At 35.6% G+C, this 17053-nt stretch overlaps 1 protein-coding gene across 1 annotated transcript in view; it reads left to right on the plus strand.

The window, feature by feature from the left end:
* The first annotated feature begins 1546 nt into the window (after window positions 1-1546).
* LOC122814450 (zinc finger protein 79-like) overlaps window positions 1547-17053 on the plus strand; it is a 34538-nt gene continuing 19031 nt past the window's right edge. The window contains exons 1-2 of the mRNA XM_044087030.1: window positions 1547-1952; window positions 2174-2560. Of these exons, the coding sequence (XP_043942965.1) occupies window positions 1547-1952; window positions 2174-2560 (793 nt within the window). The remainder of the gene's footprint in view (window positions 1953-2173; window positions 2561-17053) is intronic.

Here is a 17053-nt window from a genome sequence, read left to right on the forward strand (position 1 = left end):
GTAATTTGAGAAATAATCAATTTTTATATTAAAATATAATACACTCCAACCAAAGGATATGAACAAAGAGTGTAATTGGAAACGTTTTATATAAAGTTTATATATTTTTTAAGATAAAGTTTTTAAATATAATTGATCATATTATTGAATAATTGTTTTATTAATTGAACGATTGCTTACACTGTTTTTGTATAAAAGAAGTTCATCCAAGAGGTGAATTTACTCTGTAAAGGCTATTTTTCAGCTGAGGTGCTAAGAGATTTGATTTGGTGTGTAAATAAATGTTTTTTTACTTTGGAGGTGTACTGCTTCCTGGTTTTTCATGGTGGATTTCAATTAGTGTAGTGTAGTTGATGTATTTCTGAACAAATATTGTGAGACCAGTATTGTATTGCATGGGAGGAGATAAATGGCTGCTTTGTAAATATGTGACATTTTGTTAGACGGGGCCTTCATTTTTTCTGTGCTTGACGTAAGTACAGAGTTCTGTAGTCAGTGTACTTAAGTAGGGGTTTTGTCCTAATTGCAGCCAACTGGGTGTGTGTGTGTGTGTGTTTGTGCACTTGCTTGACATTAGAGAGAGTATTTTACACCAGCATGTGGGACACTGCTATTAAAATCTTCCTCTCACCAGACTCTGCTGATGTTATCAGCTACAGCTAATTTGTGGATATGTGGTATTCCCATCAGAGCAGGGTCAGAGACTGGCCTGTATGCCAGGCACAAATCACCTCATCCTGTATGATGCAGATTACAGTGTATTTATTGTACTTATTATATTTATTAACTTTATTTACAGATTATAGGTCATTATTTAAAAATATTTATATTAATTTATTTACATACAGTTCATATAGTAAAATTTTAACATTTTAACATTTCATAGATATTTAATGCATTACAGGTTATTATCACTGGTGCTACTGGACCTTGATGTTAAAGACATTTAGTTAGTACATGTCACTGATACTATTTTCTGCATTACATTTAATAATTTTAGAAAGGATGTATTTAAATATGGGGGATTTAGTATAAATATACATTACAAAGAAAGAACAGGAAACATTTATCGTAGTTTATGATGCTTTACAGTTAGTAGATGGTTAAATGTAGTTGTGTTGGGATTCAGTATATGAATTTTACGCATTTTTATTTTTGTTTTTATTTGGATTTATTTTTCAATGAATTGCTAGATGACACTATGAAATCTATGGTTTGAGTTTTTACATAAAGTTCTATAACCAATTGCCATCAAGGTATCTTGATTAAACTGATTAGTTATACTAATTGGTAACGAACTGCCCTATTTAAAGGGAGTTCAGTACCCTGCTGTTGTATCTTGAAAAAGCCTGAGATTTACACAGGCGAAAGCGCTTGATGAATTGATTTCTGTTCACCTTATTGTGTTGTTCGTCTTCAAAATTAAAGTGATTTTATTACATCGAAGAGTCTTGGAAGAGTTCATTGGGCATCGAATTGCTGGTTGCTTTTTATTGTGGTTTTGTGGGACCCAGTTCGTGTTTTTGCTGTTTTACTGGATTTGAATATGGCAGAGAGCGCAGATGCTTCCGACTTTCCAAGTACACCACTTATTTTGCGTGATGCGTCAGAGGACACGCCGGTCACGAGAGCTGAATTTCGGCAGGTAGTCTGCCTGCTTACCCAGCTAAGTAATTCGTTAAAGAGCAAAGAAAGCAACTCCAATTTTGTTTCTGGAGTTGCAGGTAACCAATTACAAGAGTTTGGGGAGAACAACACGGGAATGGAACTTAACAGTGAAGTACATACTTCAAACGCTAATGTACATTCAAACACTATGGGACATACAAGTGGAACTATCGCTAAGAATGGATTATCTCTTCAGCAGCAGGGTGCGGCCAAAGCTGTGGACAACAATTTAAAAGCATTTAATTTTGGGGCATGGACAAGCAAAACGTTTACATTTCAACCAGGTAGTGTGGACAATTCTACGAGAATTAATAAGACTGACAATGATTTTTTATTGTTTAAAGAGAAATTGTATGCATTTAAATCAAAGCAGAAATTGATTACCTCTATGAATGTGTTAGGGTTAAAAGAGTCCCAAAGGGCCTCTGTTTAAACAAATTCCCTAACAATGCCACTCATGGGTCACAATTATTTAAAGACATTTCACTTCTATTTGATAATGCAGGTCTGGACATGATTCAACTCATGATTAAGGACTATGAAAAGAAAATAGATGATTTGTTACATGAACTGAATGATTTAAATGATTCCATTGTTTCTGATATGCATTTTCCTAGAGTAAAAAAAGATTATGACAATGTGTTTTTTGATGTTGATCAGCACTGTATTAAAATTATGGATAGAAAGATTAGAAAGTTGGAAAGGGACCTGAATGACTACAAAAATGGGGTGGCTTATCAGACACTTGCCAAAGGAGGGTGGTTCAACAAACAGAGTAACAGTAAGGGGGCTAACAAAATTGCATACAATCATGACAATGCACCTCCCTTGGATGAACCACCAAGACGTAGTGAACGTTTGGCACAGAAACAGGGAAACAATAACAGTACAAGTACCCCTAACAACAACCCAAACCAGGTTTTTTATTTTCCACAGGGCAGACAGGGAAACAGGGTTCAGTTTCAGAACAACCACAATTGGGGGAGACCACGGAGATGAATACACTATTATCTATTAATGAAGTAGAAATGGTTGGATCTATCACTGAGCCCTACACAATCACATCAAAATGTAATTTTTCAATTTTTAATTTCACTGATATGGACATTTGTGACACACATTTCGAATTGTTCACAAAAGGTTTCCATTTTGTTCCAACTAAGCCTTTGGATATAACTAAAACCATCATAGAACTAAAACTATTTACAAGACAGCTTAATTTGAACTTATTTTTTAAAGGTGCATCTTTTACGAAAGAACCAGTCAGTAGAGCCAGTACTTTCAACCCCCCCCTCCAGTCAGTTGTTAGAATTTTTGAAGAATTAGTTGAGATGGACATCAGAAAGTTAGGGAAAACTAACAAGACAAAAGAGAATTTATCTGGAAATTGTTTTTCCCTTATAGATCAACTAAGAGAAGAGCAAATTAGGGTCATGAAACCTGACAAGGGTGGGGGAGTTGTTTTAATGTATAAGCATGACTATGATGAAAATTTACATAACATATTGCAGGATACTGAGCAATACAGTATCACTTCCTTAAATGAAATCAACATAGCGTATGCTAAGATAAAATTTCTACTACAAGATCACTTGTTACAAGGGGTAATTAATGAGAAACTGTTTAATTTTTTAATGGTTAATAAACCCCTCACACCGGTTATGTTTGGCATTCCCAAGGTCCATAAAGGCTTAAACCCTTTAAAATTTAGACCCATTGTGGCAGGATCCGGAAGCATTACAGAACCTTTGGGAAAATTTGTAGATATTACACTCAAGAAGATGGTTTCATCCTTAGGACACATTTGTAAAGACTCTTGGGACTTCCTTAGAAATATCAGAAAAGAGTATTATGAAAGTACAGATTTCATGGTTACGGTGGACGTAGTAGAGTTGTTCCCCAGTATCCCCCATGTTACAGGATTGCAATGGTTCAGTGAAATTTTAACTAGATTTTCAAGTTTAAGTACAAATTTGAAAAACCTGTTAGTCAATTTTATGGAAATTATTTTAAATAACAATTTTATCTTTTTCAATGGGGAATTTTTTAAACAAAGAAAAGGTGTGGCAATGGGCATACCCTGTGCCTCCGCATATGCAAACATTGTTTTATTTTACTGGGAAAGCAAGTTTATTTTTACATTACCCTGGAAAGAAAATATTATTCACTATCAAAGATATTTGGATGATATTTGCATATTATGGAGAGGCAGTAAGGAATGTCTCCATGAGTTTTTAAGGTATATCAACAACACTACTGACTTCTTAAAGTTTACATCCAATATCAGTGATAGTTCATTAAATTATCTAGACGTTATGTTGACCAAGAACATGGAGCTAAGAATGTTTGAATCATCAGTGTTTAGAAAGAGTACCTTTTCAAATGCATTCTTGCATTTTTGTAGCGGTCACCCCTTTCCACAAAAGAAGGGCATCTTGAAAGGCCAATTTATTAGAGCCTCTAGAATGTGTAGCATGGATGAATTATTTTGTAAAGAAGTGAATACATTAAAGAACCTATTTTTAGAGAGAGGATACCCTCATGTCTTAATTGATAAAATATACCAGGAAGTATTAAGTAAAAGAGGGATCATATATTCTCCCTTATTAGGTTCAACAAAAGACGACACAGTAACTGAAAATAATGGTACTCGTATACAAAGCAAAGAATTTGACTCCAAATCTGCATTTGTGTACACGTACAATAACAATGCTTTTGACTTAAGAAACACTGTAGTAAAATATTGGCCTATTTTAAGGTCAAACGAGGACATTAGCAAATGGCTACCCACTCAACCAACATTTGTTAATGCAAGGAATATGAATCTTAAAAATATGTTTGAGAGACAAAAGCGGCAAATAAAACAAACCAAAGGTACAACAGTGGGCACCTTCAAATGCAATGCTTGCAAACAATGTGCATATATATTGAATACTGGCTCTTTGTACATTAAATCAAGGAAGTTTAGGGTCAAACCTGATTTGTATTGCAATTGTGCATCCAAAGGGATAGTTTACATAGGATTGTGTCAGGTTTGTGAAAGTTTTTATATTGGAAAAACTGAGAGGACGCTACGTAGGAGGATATACGAGCACCTCTACGATATTCAGAAAAAGGAGGAGTCCAATGCCTTTTTCAGGCATCAGATAGTATGCCCTGAGATGACCTTAAAATTTTTTGTTTTAGAACAAGTTCCCTTAAATCCTCGAGGTGGTGACTGGGAGGCCACTGTTGAGTACAAAGAATTAATTTGGCAACTTAGGCTAAACGCAACTAAACCACCTGGTTTAAATGATGCTGTAAGTATCAGTAGTCTATTGAAATTGAGACGAGCAAAATTATAGAATTAACCTACACAGCTAATTTTGGTTAGAAAGTTTCAACAGGTGGATGTGGATGTACAGTGTTTGAAAACTATCAATTTGGTGTTAAAGGGTATATGTACACAAACATTTTTAACATAAAAAAGGTTTTAACATATAAAAATTTTTTTTTAAGATAAAAAAAATTTTTTTAAGATAAAGTATGGTCATACCAAGCTAAACACTAGGATTTTTAGCACAGGAGGTTTTAGATAATATTTATCTTTGGCACACATTTCATCATATGTATGTATTTTATTATAAGTATAGTTTTTTTACATACTCAAATATGTATGGTAGTGTATTTATTGTACTTATTATATTTATTAACTTTATTTACAGATTATAGGTCATTATTTAAAAATATTTATATTAATTTATTTACATACAGTTCATATAGTAAAATTTTAACATTTTAACATTTCATAGATATTTAATGCATTACAGGTTATTATCACTGGTGCTACTGGACCTTGATGTTAAAGACATTTAGTTAGTACATGTCACTGATACTATTTTCTGCATTACATTTAATAATTTTAGAAAGGATGTATTTAAATATGGGGGATTTAGTATAAATATACATTACAAAGAAAGAACAGGAAACATTTATCGTAGTTTATGATGCTTTACAGTTAGTAGATGGTTAAATGTAGTTGTGTTGGTATTCAGTATATGAATTTTATGCATTTTTATTTTTGTTTTTATTTGGATTTATTTTTCAATGAATTGCTAGATGACACTATGACAACTATGGTTTGAGTTTTTACATAAAGTTCTATAACCAATTGCCATCAAGGTATCTTGATTAAACTGATTAATTATACTAATTGGTAACGAACTGCCCTATTTAAAGGGAGTTCAGTACCCTGCTGTTGTATCTTGAAAAAGCCTGAGATTTACACAGGCGAAAGCGCTTGATGAATTGATTTCTGTTCACCTTATTGTGTTGTTCGTCTTCAAAATTAAAGTGATTTTATTACATCGAAGAGTCTTGGAAGAGTTCATTGGGCATCGAAGTGCTGTTTGCTTTTTATTGTGTGTGTGTGTTTGTGCACTTGCTTGACATTAGAGAGAGTATTTTACACCAGCATGTGGGACACTGCTATTAAAATCTTCCTCTCACCAGACTCGGCTGATGTTATCAGCTACAGCTAATTTCTGGATGTGTGGTATTCTCGTCAGAGCAGGGTCAGAGACTGGCCTGTATGCCAGGCACAAATCACCTCATCCTGTATGATACAGATTACAGTGTATCCACATACATCATGGTTTGTAGGCTCTGTATTTTCTTGTTGAGAAACCCCTGTGGTCTCTACAGCTGCTGCAGGTGTCTGGTTAGGTAGATACAAAAGGGAAAATTATACTGTATTACTTGTACTATATTAATTAGTGTTCTGATGAGGTTCAAGCACACTGTTGTTATACCATCCTCAGATCTGGATATGATAGTTTGACTTAAGAGGTGCATGGCCTTGCCTTTCCATACCACTGTGAACACTTGGACAAAGTTCAGATTGATATCTGTGTGTGTTCTATGGTCTTGCACTACTGGGTTTCAGCATAGGGGAAGTGTTGTCAGTACTGCAATTAGTGGATAGTTCCACTTTGCAGAAGGCCAAAATAATGACAAATTTTGTGTTTATTTGTTGACTGTGTGGCTTTAGCACCAATCATTTGTCTGTTATCCCCTCCTGTAGTATGTTAACATCATTGGTGGACTCCATGATTTCACCCAATATGCTGAAATCAACAAACTTGCTAAGTTAAAGGCCATATACTTTAGCCTGGACTGTTGAGAAATAGATTCCAAACAGTAAAGTGCCTAGCACAGATCCTGGGGGTACGGCAGTGGTGACAGCTCTACTGATAGAGTATGAGTCACCAACTCTCACAGTATGTGTTCTGTCTGTGAGCCATTTGATTCACTATCTAGTGATGAAAGGGATAATCCCAGCTGGGAGAGTATGTCAGTGATAGCTGAGTGGGGGATTATGTCCAAACCCTAAGGCAGATCAAGATAAGGCAGTGTACACTGTCTCACATACCTTCATCCTTGCCTGGCACAAAGAATCAGTGGGCTGTGACAACATCACAGATCACCTATAGCTTGACTCAGAATATAAACCTACCTGAAGTGGTTGGATACACACTTCAACACACCCTTCAAATGGACTATATTCCTGTAGAAGGGTGTACATCAACATGCATCCATCTGATTAGGGGGGGACAGCACATTATGCATGCATGTATAGACACATCCTCTCATCCGTGAGGTAGACCAACATGTCTTCATGAGCCTTTTCCAAATGGACACTAGTAATATCCCTGCTGTGAGCAATGACATGTGAGTTATTAATGCTACATTCATGTGTGTTTCATCTGTTAGATATCTTCAAAGAGGTCATTGATGGCTTGCATAATGACAACACTTTCATCCTGTGGAACCTGATCAGGCCAAGGCATTTGACACAAATCCACACTGAGGTATTCAAACAACACTGTCACGTGGACAAAAACACCAATACCACCAAGTGGGTAGACCATTGGATCACATACGTGGCATCTAAATATGTTGAAATCGTGAAGTGACCTATATCTTGGGTCCAGTGATCAGGTCAGGGCATCGAGGATGTCTGTTAGGCCCTTTCCTGTCAATTATTTAAGTCACAGATGTCAAGAATGGCATACATATCCTGTGTCCAAACAGCTGTCTGGAGGGATGCAGATTGTGGGCATTCATAGACTCCGACTGTAATATTAGTATAATACAAGCAGTATCAGTACACACCAGAGATTGGTGACACAGCCATGACAACACTTGAGATTGAACAAAAACATGGGGGGATTTGTTACATTATGAAAAAAACACATAACCCAAGGATAATGTAGACATCACACCCTATGACCAGACCAGTTAGTATGTAACCTGTGTCCTGGGTAGATGGTATGGGGAATGTCCACCAGCATGTGGCCACAGTGGTGATTACTCCCGTGTATGTAAAACAATTACTGACTATGTGCAGGACATCCACATCAAAGCCCATAATACCTCCATAAGTCACAGACCTCAACACACCAATAACTGATTACAGTGCACCCTTCTTCATGTACCTCCTGACACATCCTCCAGTGATGTGTAACTGAAGTGTACTACCTTTGCCACAGTGAGCTGTCACACCTTATTGGCCATACCTAAGTATTCTTTTTGTTGCATAAACATTACTGTCTGATGGTGCAGAACTCCCAGGAAGGTGTTACACCAGATGCATGTATGATACCCATTCCATTGATGTAAACAGTACATGCATAATTGTTTGAGAACCATTGATGGCATGAGCTCCATTCGTGACAGTATGGATTGTGCCATGCACACTACTCAACTAGTCTGTATTGATCAGAATGTCACATACAGGTATAGGATTTTCCATCCTAACACCTCCAGCAAATGTTACACAGCTGTGCTTGATTACCCTGATAGATTGCTGAGGTATCATAGTAGCTGTACAAGTGTGTTTGTGCAGAACCATCTGTCATCACTCAGAACCACATATTTATGTCAGAGACATGGGATTACTGGTGATATTATTCTGATATTGTCCATGATTGTGTGTGCTTCTTTTACTGTTGTCCATGAGCCTGTGACTGTGTCTTACTTGTTGGAAACGTTTGCTGACATTACAGTCATATTCAGCCAAATCAGTTTACCCAGTTCCACAATATGCACCCAACCCCGATTGTATACAACATCCCTGATAAATGTCCTCTCCATTGTTCATGTCATGATGCTTATATCACAAAGACAATCTTCTCCTTGGTTATATCACCTTGTGTGACAGTCACATAATGTATAGTTTCACTGTGCAGTCTGTACTTGTACCATGTCAGTATGTGATTAGTGATCCTGCTACAACTGTTTTCCATTTACATGCCCTCATCTGTTGTACATTACTATGTTTCACCTGTCCTCTTTCCCCGTGTTCATTCCTACAGTTCATCTTTGTCTCCCTATTCAATGCACACACACACTTCCTCTGTCTCTTCCTATTCAGTACACACACACTTCCTCTGACTGTTTTTTTACATGACAGTCCATATATCCTTACATTAAAAGTTACACAACTTTTGTGCAGAATGCCTGGAATGGGATTCCACAGTACTCTGTACTGTATACACTACCCTGTACTGTGTTTGGGCCATATACATTGCTGTATAATATACCATGGTAATCGTTGTAGCGTTACACACAATCCTGCTAAGTTAATTGCTCTAAGGTAAACAAGTGTGCTATCTATGTTGCATTACCTGATTTCTGACCAGTAACATTGTTTCTAGCCATGAAACCCCACTTGTTTACATTTAAACATGATGTACAGCATAAATATATAATCACTGCTGCTGCTTGCAGTGTTACAAGTGTCTGTTACTGATATTGATAGGTGCCACGTGTTTACGTTTAAATGATGTACAGCATGAATATATAATCACTGCTGCATGTAGTGTTACAAGTGTCTGTTACTGATATTGATAGTAGGTGCCACTTGTTTACATTTAAACATGATGTACAGCATGAATATATCATCACTGCTTGTAAAGTTACAAGTGTCTGTTACTGATATTGGTAGTAGATGCAACGTGTTTACATTTAAACATGATGTACAGCATGAATATATCATCACTGCTGCTGCTTGTAGTGTTACAAGTGTCTGTTACTGATATTGATAGTAGGTGCCACGTGTTCACATTTAAACATGATGTACAGCATGAATATATCATCACTGCTGCTGCTTGTAGTGTTACAAGTATCTTGTTACTGATATTGATAGTAGGTGCAACGTGTTTACGTTTAAACATGATGTACAGCATGAATATGTCATCACTGCTGCTGCTTGTAGTGTTGCAAGTGTCTGTTACTGATATTGATAGTAGGTGCCATGTGTTTACATTTAAACATGATGTACAGCATGAATATATCATCACTGCTGCTGCTTGTAGCGTTACAAGTGTCTGTTACTGATATTGATAATAGGTGCCACGTGTTTGCATTTAAACATGATGTACAGTATGAATATATCATCACTGCTGCTGCTTGTAGTGTTACAAGTATCTGTTACTGATATTGATAGTAGGTGCCACGTGTTTACATTTAAACATGATGTACAGCATGAGTATATCATCACTGCTGCTGCTTGTAGTGTTACAAGTGTCTGTTACTGATATTGATAGTAGGTGCAATGTGTTTACATTTAAACATGATGTACAGTATGAATATATCATCACTGCTGCTGCTTGTAGTGTTACAAGTATCTGTTACTGATATTGATAGTAGGTGCAACGTGTTTACGTTTAAACATGATGTACAGCATGAATATATCATCACTGCTGCTGCTTGTAGAGTTACAAGTGTCTGTTACTGATATTGATAGTAGGTGCAACATGTTTACATTTAAACATGATGTACAGCATGAATATATCATCACTGCTTGTAGTGTTACAAGTGTCTGTTACTGATATTGATAGTAGGTGCAACATGTTTACGTTTAAACATGATGTACAGCATGAATATATCATCACTGCTGCTGCTTGTAGAGTTACAAGTGTCTGTTACTGATATTGATAGTAGGTGCAACATGTTTACATTTAAACATGATGTACAGCATGAATATATCATCACTGCTTGTAGTGTTACAAGTGTCTGTTACTGATATTGGTAGTAGGTGCAACGTGTTTACATTTAAACATGATGTACAGCATGAATATATCATCACTGCTGCTTGTAGTGTTACAAGTGTCTGTTACTGATATTGATAGTAGGTGCAACATGTTTACATTTAAACATGATGTACAGCATGAATATATCATCACTGCTGCTGCTTGTAGTGTTACAAGTGTCTGTTACTGATATTGATAGTAGGTGCCACGTGTTTACATTTAAACATGATGTACAGCATGAATATGTAGTGTTACAAGTGTCTGTTACTGATATTGATAGTAGGTGCAACGTGTTTACGTTTAAACATGATGTGCAGCATGAATATATCATCACTGCTGCTGCTTGTAGAGTTACAAGTGTCTGTTACTGATATTGATAGTAGGTGCAACATGTTTACATTTAAACATGATGTACAGCATGAATATATCATCACTGCTTGTAGTGTTACAAGTGTCTGTTACTGATATTGATAGTAGGTGCAACGTGTTTACATTTAAACATGATGTACAGCATGAATATATCATCACTGCTGCTGCTTGTAGTGTTACAAGTGTCTGTTACTGATATTGATAGTAGGTGCAACATGTTTACATTTAAACATGATGTACAGCATGAATATATCATCACTGCTTGTAGTGTTACAAGTGTCTGTTACTGATATTGATAGTAGGTGCAACGTGTTTACGTTTAAACATGATGTACAGCATGAATATATCATCACTGCTTGTAGTGTTACAAGTGTCTGTTACTGATATTGATAGTAGGTGCAACATGTTTACATTTAAACATGATGTACAGCATGAATATATTATCACTGCTTGTAGTGTTACAAGTGTCTTTTACTGATATTGATAGTAGGTACAACGTGTTTACATTTAAACATGATGTACAGCATGAATATGTCATCACTGCTGCTGCTTGTAGTGTTACAAGTGTCTGTTACTGATATTGATAGTAGGTGCCACGTGTTTACTTTTAAACATGATGTACAGCATGAATATATCATCACTGCTGCTGCTTGTAGTGTTACAAGTGTCTGTTACTGATATTGATAGGTGCAACGTGTTTACATTTAAACATGATGTACAGCATGAATATATCATCACTGCTTGTAGTGTTACAAGTGTCTGTTACTGATATTGATAGTAGGTGCAACATGTTTACATTTAAACATGATGTACAGCATGAATATATCATCACTGCTGCTGCTTGTAGTGTTACACGTGTCTGTTACTGATATTGATAGTAGGTGCCACGTGTTTACTTTTAAACATGATGTACAGCATGAATATATCATCAGTGCTTGTAGTGTTACAAGTATCTGTTACTGATATTGATAGTAGGTGCATGTACAGTAATAAAAAGGATGAAGCTAAAAGGGCCTTTGAAATTACATGTAAGAAGTCTGCCAGTAGTGGGAATAACTAAATCTCGCTATGTTAAACTTTGTTTTATATAACGTATGTTAGTTACACAACATAAATCTTGGCCAAAGGACCAAACAATTGTATGACATCACAATGTGCCTGGTGGTGTTGGCTAGCAGTCAACTGACAAACATCCAAAAGACAGCAAATATCCGAATGAATAGTCTTGCAACTTTCCTGTATGACTAAATGCTTTTTTATTAATAATACTGTTAACATTACAGAAACATTTAGTTAGGTTACCACGTCCCCTTTTTTGCAAATTGTTACCCTTGAATTTTCTTTTCTTAACCCTTTTATAAATAGTATTAGAAGCATCAATGTTTTTTGTCAGTAAAGATCATTTTTAAATAGAAGTTATGTCTGCATGGCCACTTTTATCACCTTCATCGTCTGTAACATTAGTACTGTGTGAGATTTGTTCACCTGTCATTCTCTTCAGTCAGAACATTATGCATGTAAGTCTTAACCTCATATATTTAATGGAGCTATAATACTAACAGGTCATGGCTGTTGCTGTTATGACAATTTAATCTATTGGTAGTCAAACCAAAACTGCTTAGTTTTTCTGCATTTGTATAGAATGTTTCACAGTTATGAATAGTATAATCAAACTCCCTGCCCTGAGCACATTTTCTCTTATGACATGTTTGTGTTAACTATTCATAAGAGCCACAATGAAAACTTTGGTTGCCCTTTTAATGTACAACGGCCCTGTAACCAGAGCTAGTAGGCACTCTAGGAATTTGCCCAAAACTGAGATGCAGACATTGTCAGTATTACCTAGGTTTCCCAAGTACCTGTCCATATTTTCCTGGCATCATATATTTTCTATTTCCAGAACAGAATGGCATAATGTGTAAAAGTGAAACTGAATCTTGAGCCAGCTCACCGAATGGCATAATGTATAAAATTGAGACAGTCTAAGCTAGCCCTACATCAGCAGTTTTAAATTGCAAGATAATACCTCTTTTTGGTTGTATATTTAAACCTAACCTACAATGACATACGGTGCAGAAAGAGTGCAAAGTTTCTTTGATACATTTAGCCAAAAAATCTTCAGCAAATGGAAATGTTTCAAAAATTACATAGCAAAATGCATCTTTACCAACATGTGTCAAGGCCTGAATTTCTGTAGTTGTAAATCCAAGAAGACAAACAGTATTGTCCCAGATTGCATACCTGTTTCATTGTTTTTAGAAAATGTTCATACCACACGTAGTTTCCTTCTGTGTTGTGAAACAGAAGAGTCAGCATCAGAAGTAGATTTAAAAGTATGTGCTCATGTTTAAAAAAAAATATGATTCTCAAAAGCAGCAAACTCTGTACCTGCAGATGGAGCCACTGAGGTGTAAACTGAGCCAAAACATGAACCCTGAAAGTTATCATCCGACAAAGAAAAGAAGACTTCTCCTCCTTCTGCATCATATTGTCACCTGTTTGACTCCAAGATGCAGCTTTGCAAGTAGCAGGTTCATTTTCATCTAACAATTTAAGCAATTACTTATCGAATAATTCTGCTTCTTCAAGTTCAGTAACTTCAACTGCACCTCAAGCAGAAATCTATTCAGTAGATGCCCTTCTTTCTTGTGTTGTAACGTGACTACTCTCCAGTCTGACGCTCCTAGGAAGTACCAGATAGAGTACAGGAAGTTCCCCAATGTCCTGGCCAAATTTTTCATAGTGGTATAAATACCACCTTGGGTCTCCCCTGAAAAGCCACTAGCCTATTGAGACTAACCTGGTCAACAAAGGATAAATGAGCAAATAAACAAATACTAGTTGTAGGTAACCAAAGATGCTAACTTTCTTACGCATCTATATAACCGTGACTCTAAAGCTGAAGAAACTGTTAACCCTGTTGCACCTTTCTAATGCTCATTCAGCTCTTTAGCAGAGCTTCCAAACCAGACTGCCTTGCTAGCAGTATCTGCTATTATAAGACATTATGAAAAGAGTACCAAAAACATTTCTTAGTGAGTTAGAAGATATTCAGAAAACCCAGTGGTGCAGATATCACTCCAAATTCTGTGAGAAATATACACTGCACTGTTCAGCATTGCAATTCAATAACTTGTTTATTAAAAACAACAAAACACTGTAGTATTTGGCACTTTCATGCACCATGTTACCAAGCCTGAGACTTAATCAGAGCTAATGATCACTGTACAACCCTGTATTTAAATAGGTATCACAGCTATCTGATGTAAAAATTATTTACCATACCTTTAAATATTTGTTCACTGTTTAATAAATTATATTTTTAAGGTTTTCTCATCATTTAAAAAAATAATGAAAGTATTAAATTATTTAAGTATTAAAACAATTGGTGCACATATTTCATCTATTTATATTAACTGCTAAACCCTAGAACTGTTGTTTTTTTAATTGTCTAGCAGAAGTCTGTTGAAATAGCCTTTTATCTGTTCAAAAATGACAAGAACCTTTTAACCTTTACAAAAACAAAATTGGAAAGAGTATCTGCTAGATACATACAAATATCATTCTTTTAGAGATAATGTTTTGGTCACAACATTTCTAAATTGATGATAACTGGCACTAAATTACTACAATATTATCATTCTAGACATATTGTTAATTGTCATTTCTTACCCATGTCTACTATGTTACATCTGTTAGTGATTTTTTTTACACACCTCCAATTTTTAATGTTATTCAGTATTTATGTCAATAATATGTATTTTAGCTTGTGATTGGTGTAGCCATGGCTGCAAAGGGTCTAAGTTCTTAATTAACTCAATAAGCAACTAAGTAATTAACTAAATTAATAAATGGGTATTTTCTTGCATTAACTGATAAGTCTGTCCAGCATTGATTTTTTTTTCCTGCTAGACATGTTTTCATTAAACTACAAATTACAATTTACTGTCATTATGCAAGATATAAATCCAACTGTGCTTTGTCTATGTATTTCTGGACACCCATTTCTAATATTTGAATTATGAAACAGGTCAAAATTACATTTTCTAAATGTAATTTATCTCTAAGCAAAACTGATTATGTAATACCATTCACTGTCCCACAACAGTAAACTTTTTAGGCATTTCCAAACTACAAATTCATGTGCTGCCTCTAAGATATAGATGCGATAAATCCCTGACTACAGCTGAAACGGCAAGGGATCGAATAGCAGACAGAGCACTGTCGGAGTTCACTGGGAAGGGTGCAGAATGAAAAAGCTGTCTCTTCTTGCATATCTTGCTTGGTGAGGTAGCGGTCTGCTAAAATTAACTGGTGCAGTCTGGAGAAACATTATAGAAGTATCTGTGCCTGGGGCAGGAGTCATCTGTGGGTGTTTTTCAGACACACAAGTTACAGCTCTTATACCCATTGCATGCCCATCTTTGAAGGGCTACTAGACATGCATGGGAACAGAAAGTGCTTAAGAACTGCCCCTATGTTGCCTGCCTGGAGGACAGTCATGAATGCACTTTTCATCAAGAGTGCCAAGGTAGCGAGTCCTAAAAAAGGGGGGGAACAAACATTTCATTTATTACATCTAATACCAACAGAACCTGCCACTGCTGTACCCTAAACATCAAAGTATGTATTATGTATTTTACAATGTTTTGTAGCATATTCATTATGGATTGCTGCATATATTTTAACTGTAGTCTCTCAAGTATTGCTTCATTTCTATAATTGTCCTTGTCTCTCAATTCCACCACTCACTTAATGTAAATTTGGTTTGTGAACAAGTAAAAATACATAAATTATCAGAAACAGATAAAGCACTGTGTATTAAACTAACACATTTAAATTTCTTCTCATCTAAATAATGTCTAGTGTCTGTTTGCATAGATTGTTTATTCATAGTATAGTTATTTTCATTTTATAAAATGCATTAACATCTGATTAACTTCACTAGTTAAGCAGATACTCACTTTACAGAAGTAAATCCACGAACAAGGAACCCCTACAATGTAAATGTAAAGGTAGGGGGTGTCATCTCCTGACCAAGGGATCCTGAAGATGCTGGTACCATAGTGTTATCTGATGCTCCCTGATGGAAAATACACACAAGAATAATATTGATGATCAGAGTGAAATTACTGATCGTACTACACGGCATATGAACTCAGCAATAATAATCTGTGAATAAAGGTCATTAGATCATTTTGTGAAGTTCTAGCATTATCCACAAAAAGTGGTCCTATCCAGATGGCTCCATTTTAATGTTCTGTACAAAGCTATGTAAAGATTTATTATTTATACCTTACAGACCTAAACTGCTTTGCCATACTTTTTCTTCTTGTTGTTAGTTACTTTTACTAATAATATTATTTTCTGTGCACTGCCTTACGTAGTACATACCTGCAAAACTGAGCACCATGTTTACATGAAGGCCTTTGTCTCTTATACAAAGCTTTGTGTGTTATTTTACTAATAATATTATTTTATATGCACTGCCTTACGTAGTACATACCTGCAAAACTGAGCACCATGTTTACATGAAGGCCTTTGTCTCTTATACAAAGCTTTGTGTGTTATTTTACTAATAATATTATTTTATATGCACTGCCTTACATAGTGCATACCTACAAAACTGAGCACCATGTTTACATGAAGGCCTTTGTCTCTTATACAAAGCTTTGTGTGTTATTTTTTTTCATTCTTTACTTGCTTTAAGTGTATGTTTGTTTTGTTTTCAGAATAGGTGTGTGTATATTGTTTTCTTTTCCAGATGATGTGCCATAGATGTAAAATACCTGTATGATACTTCACAGCTTTATTTAATGCAGTTTCATTTACAGCAATTACCCAAAATGGAACTTTTAACAAATCAGAAAAAATGATTGTATGTGGGTGGCCTTCTGTAGTTCAGCTGACCCCCTGAATCCCCCAACTTACTCTGAAATGAA

This window comes from Protopterus annectens, chromosome 10.part0, assembly GCF_019279795.1.
Source record: "Protopterus annectens isolate FY-2018-M chromosome 10.part0, PAN1.0, whole genome shotgun sequence".
Classification (NCBI taxonomy): Eukaryota; Metazoa; Chordata; order Ceratodontiformes; family Protopteridae; genus Protopterus; species Protopterus annectens.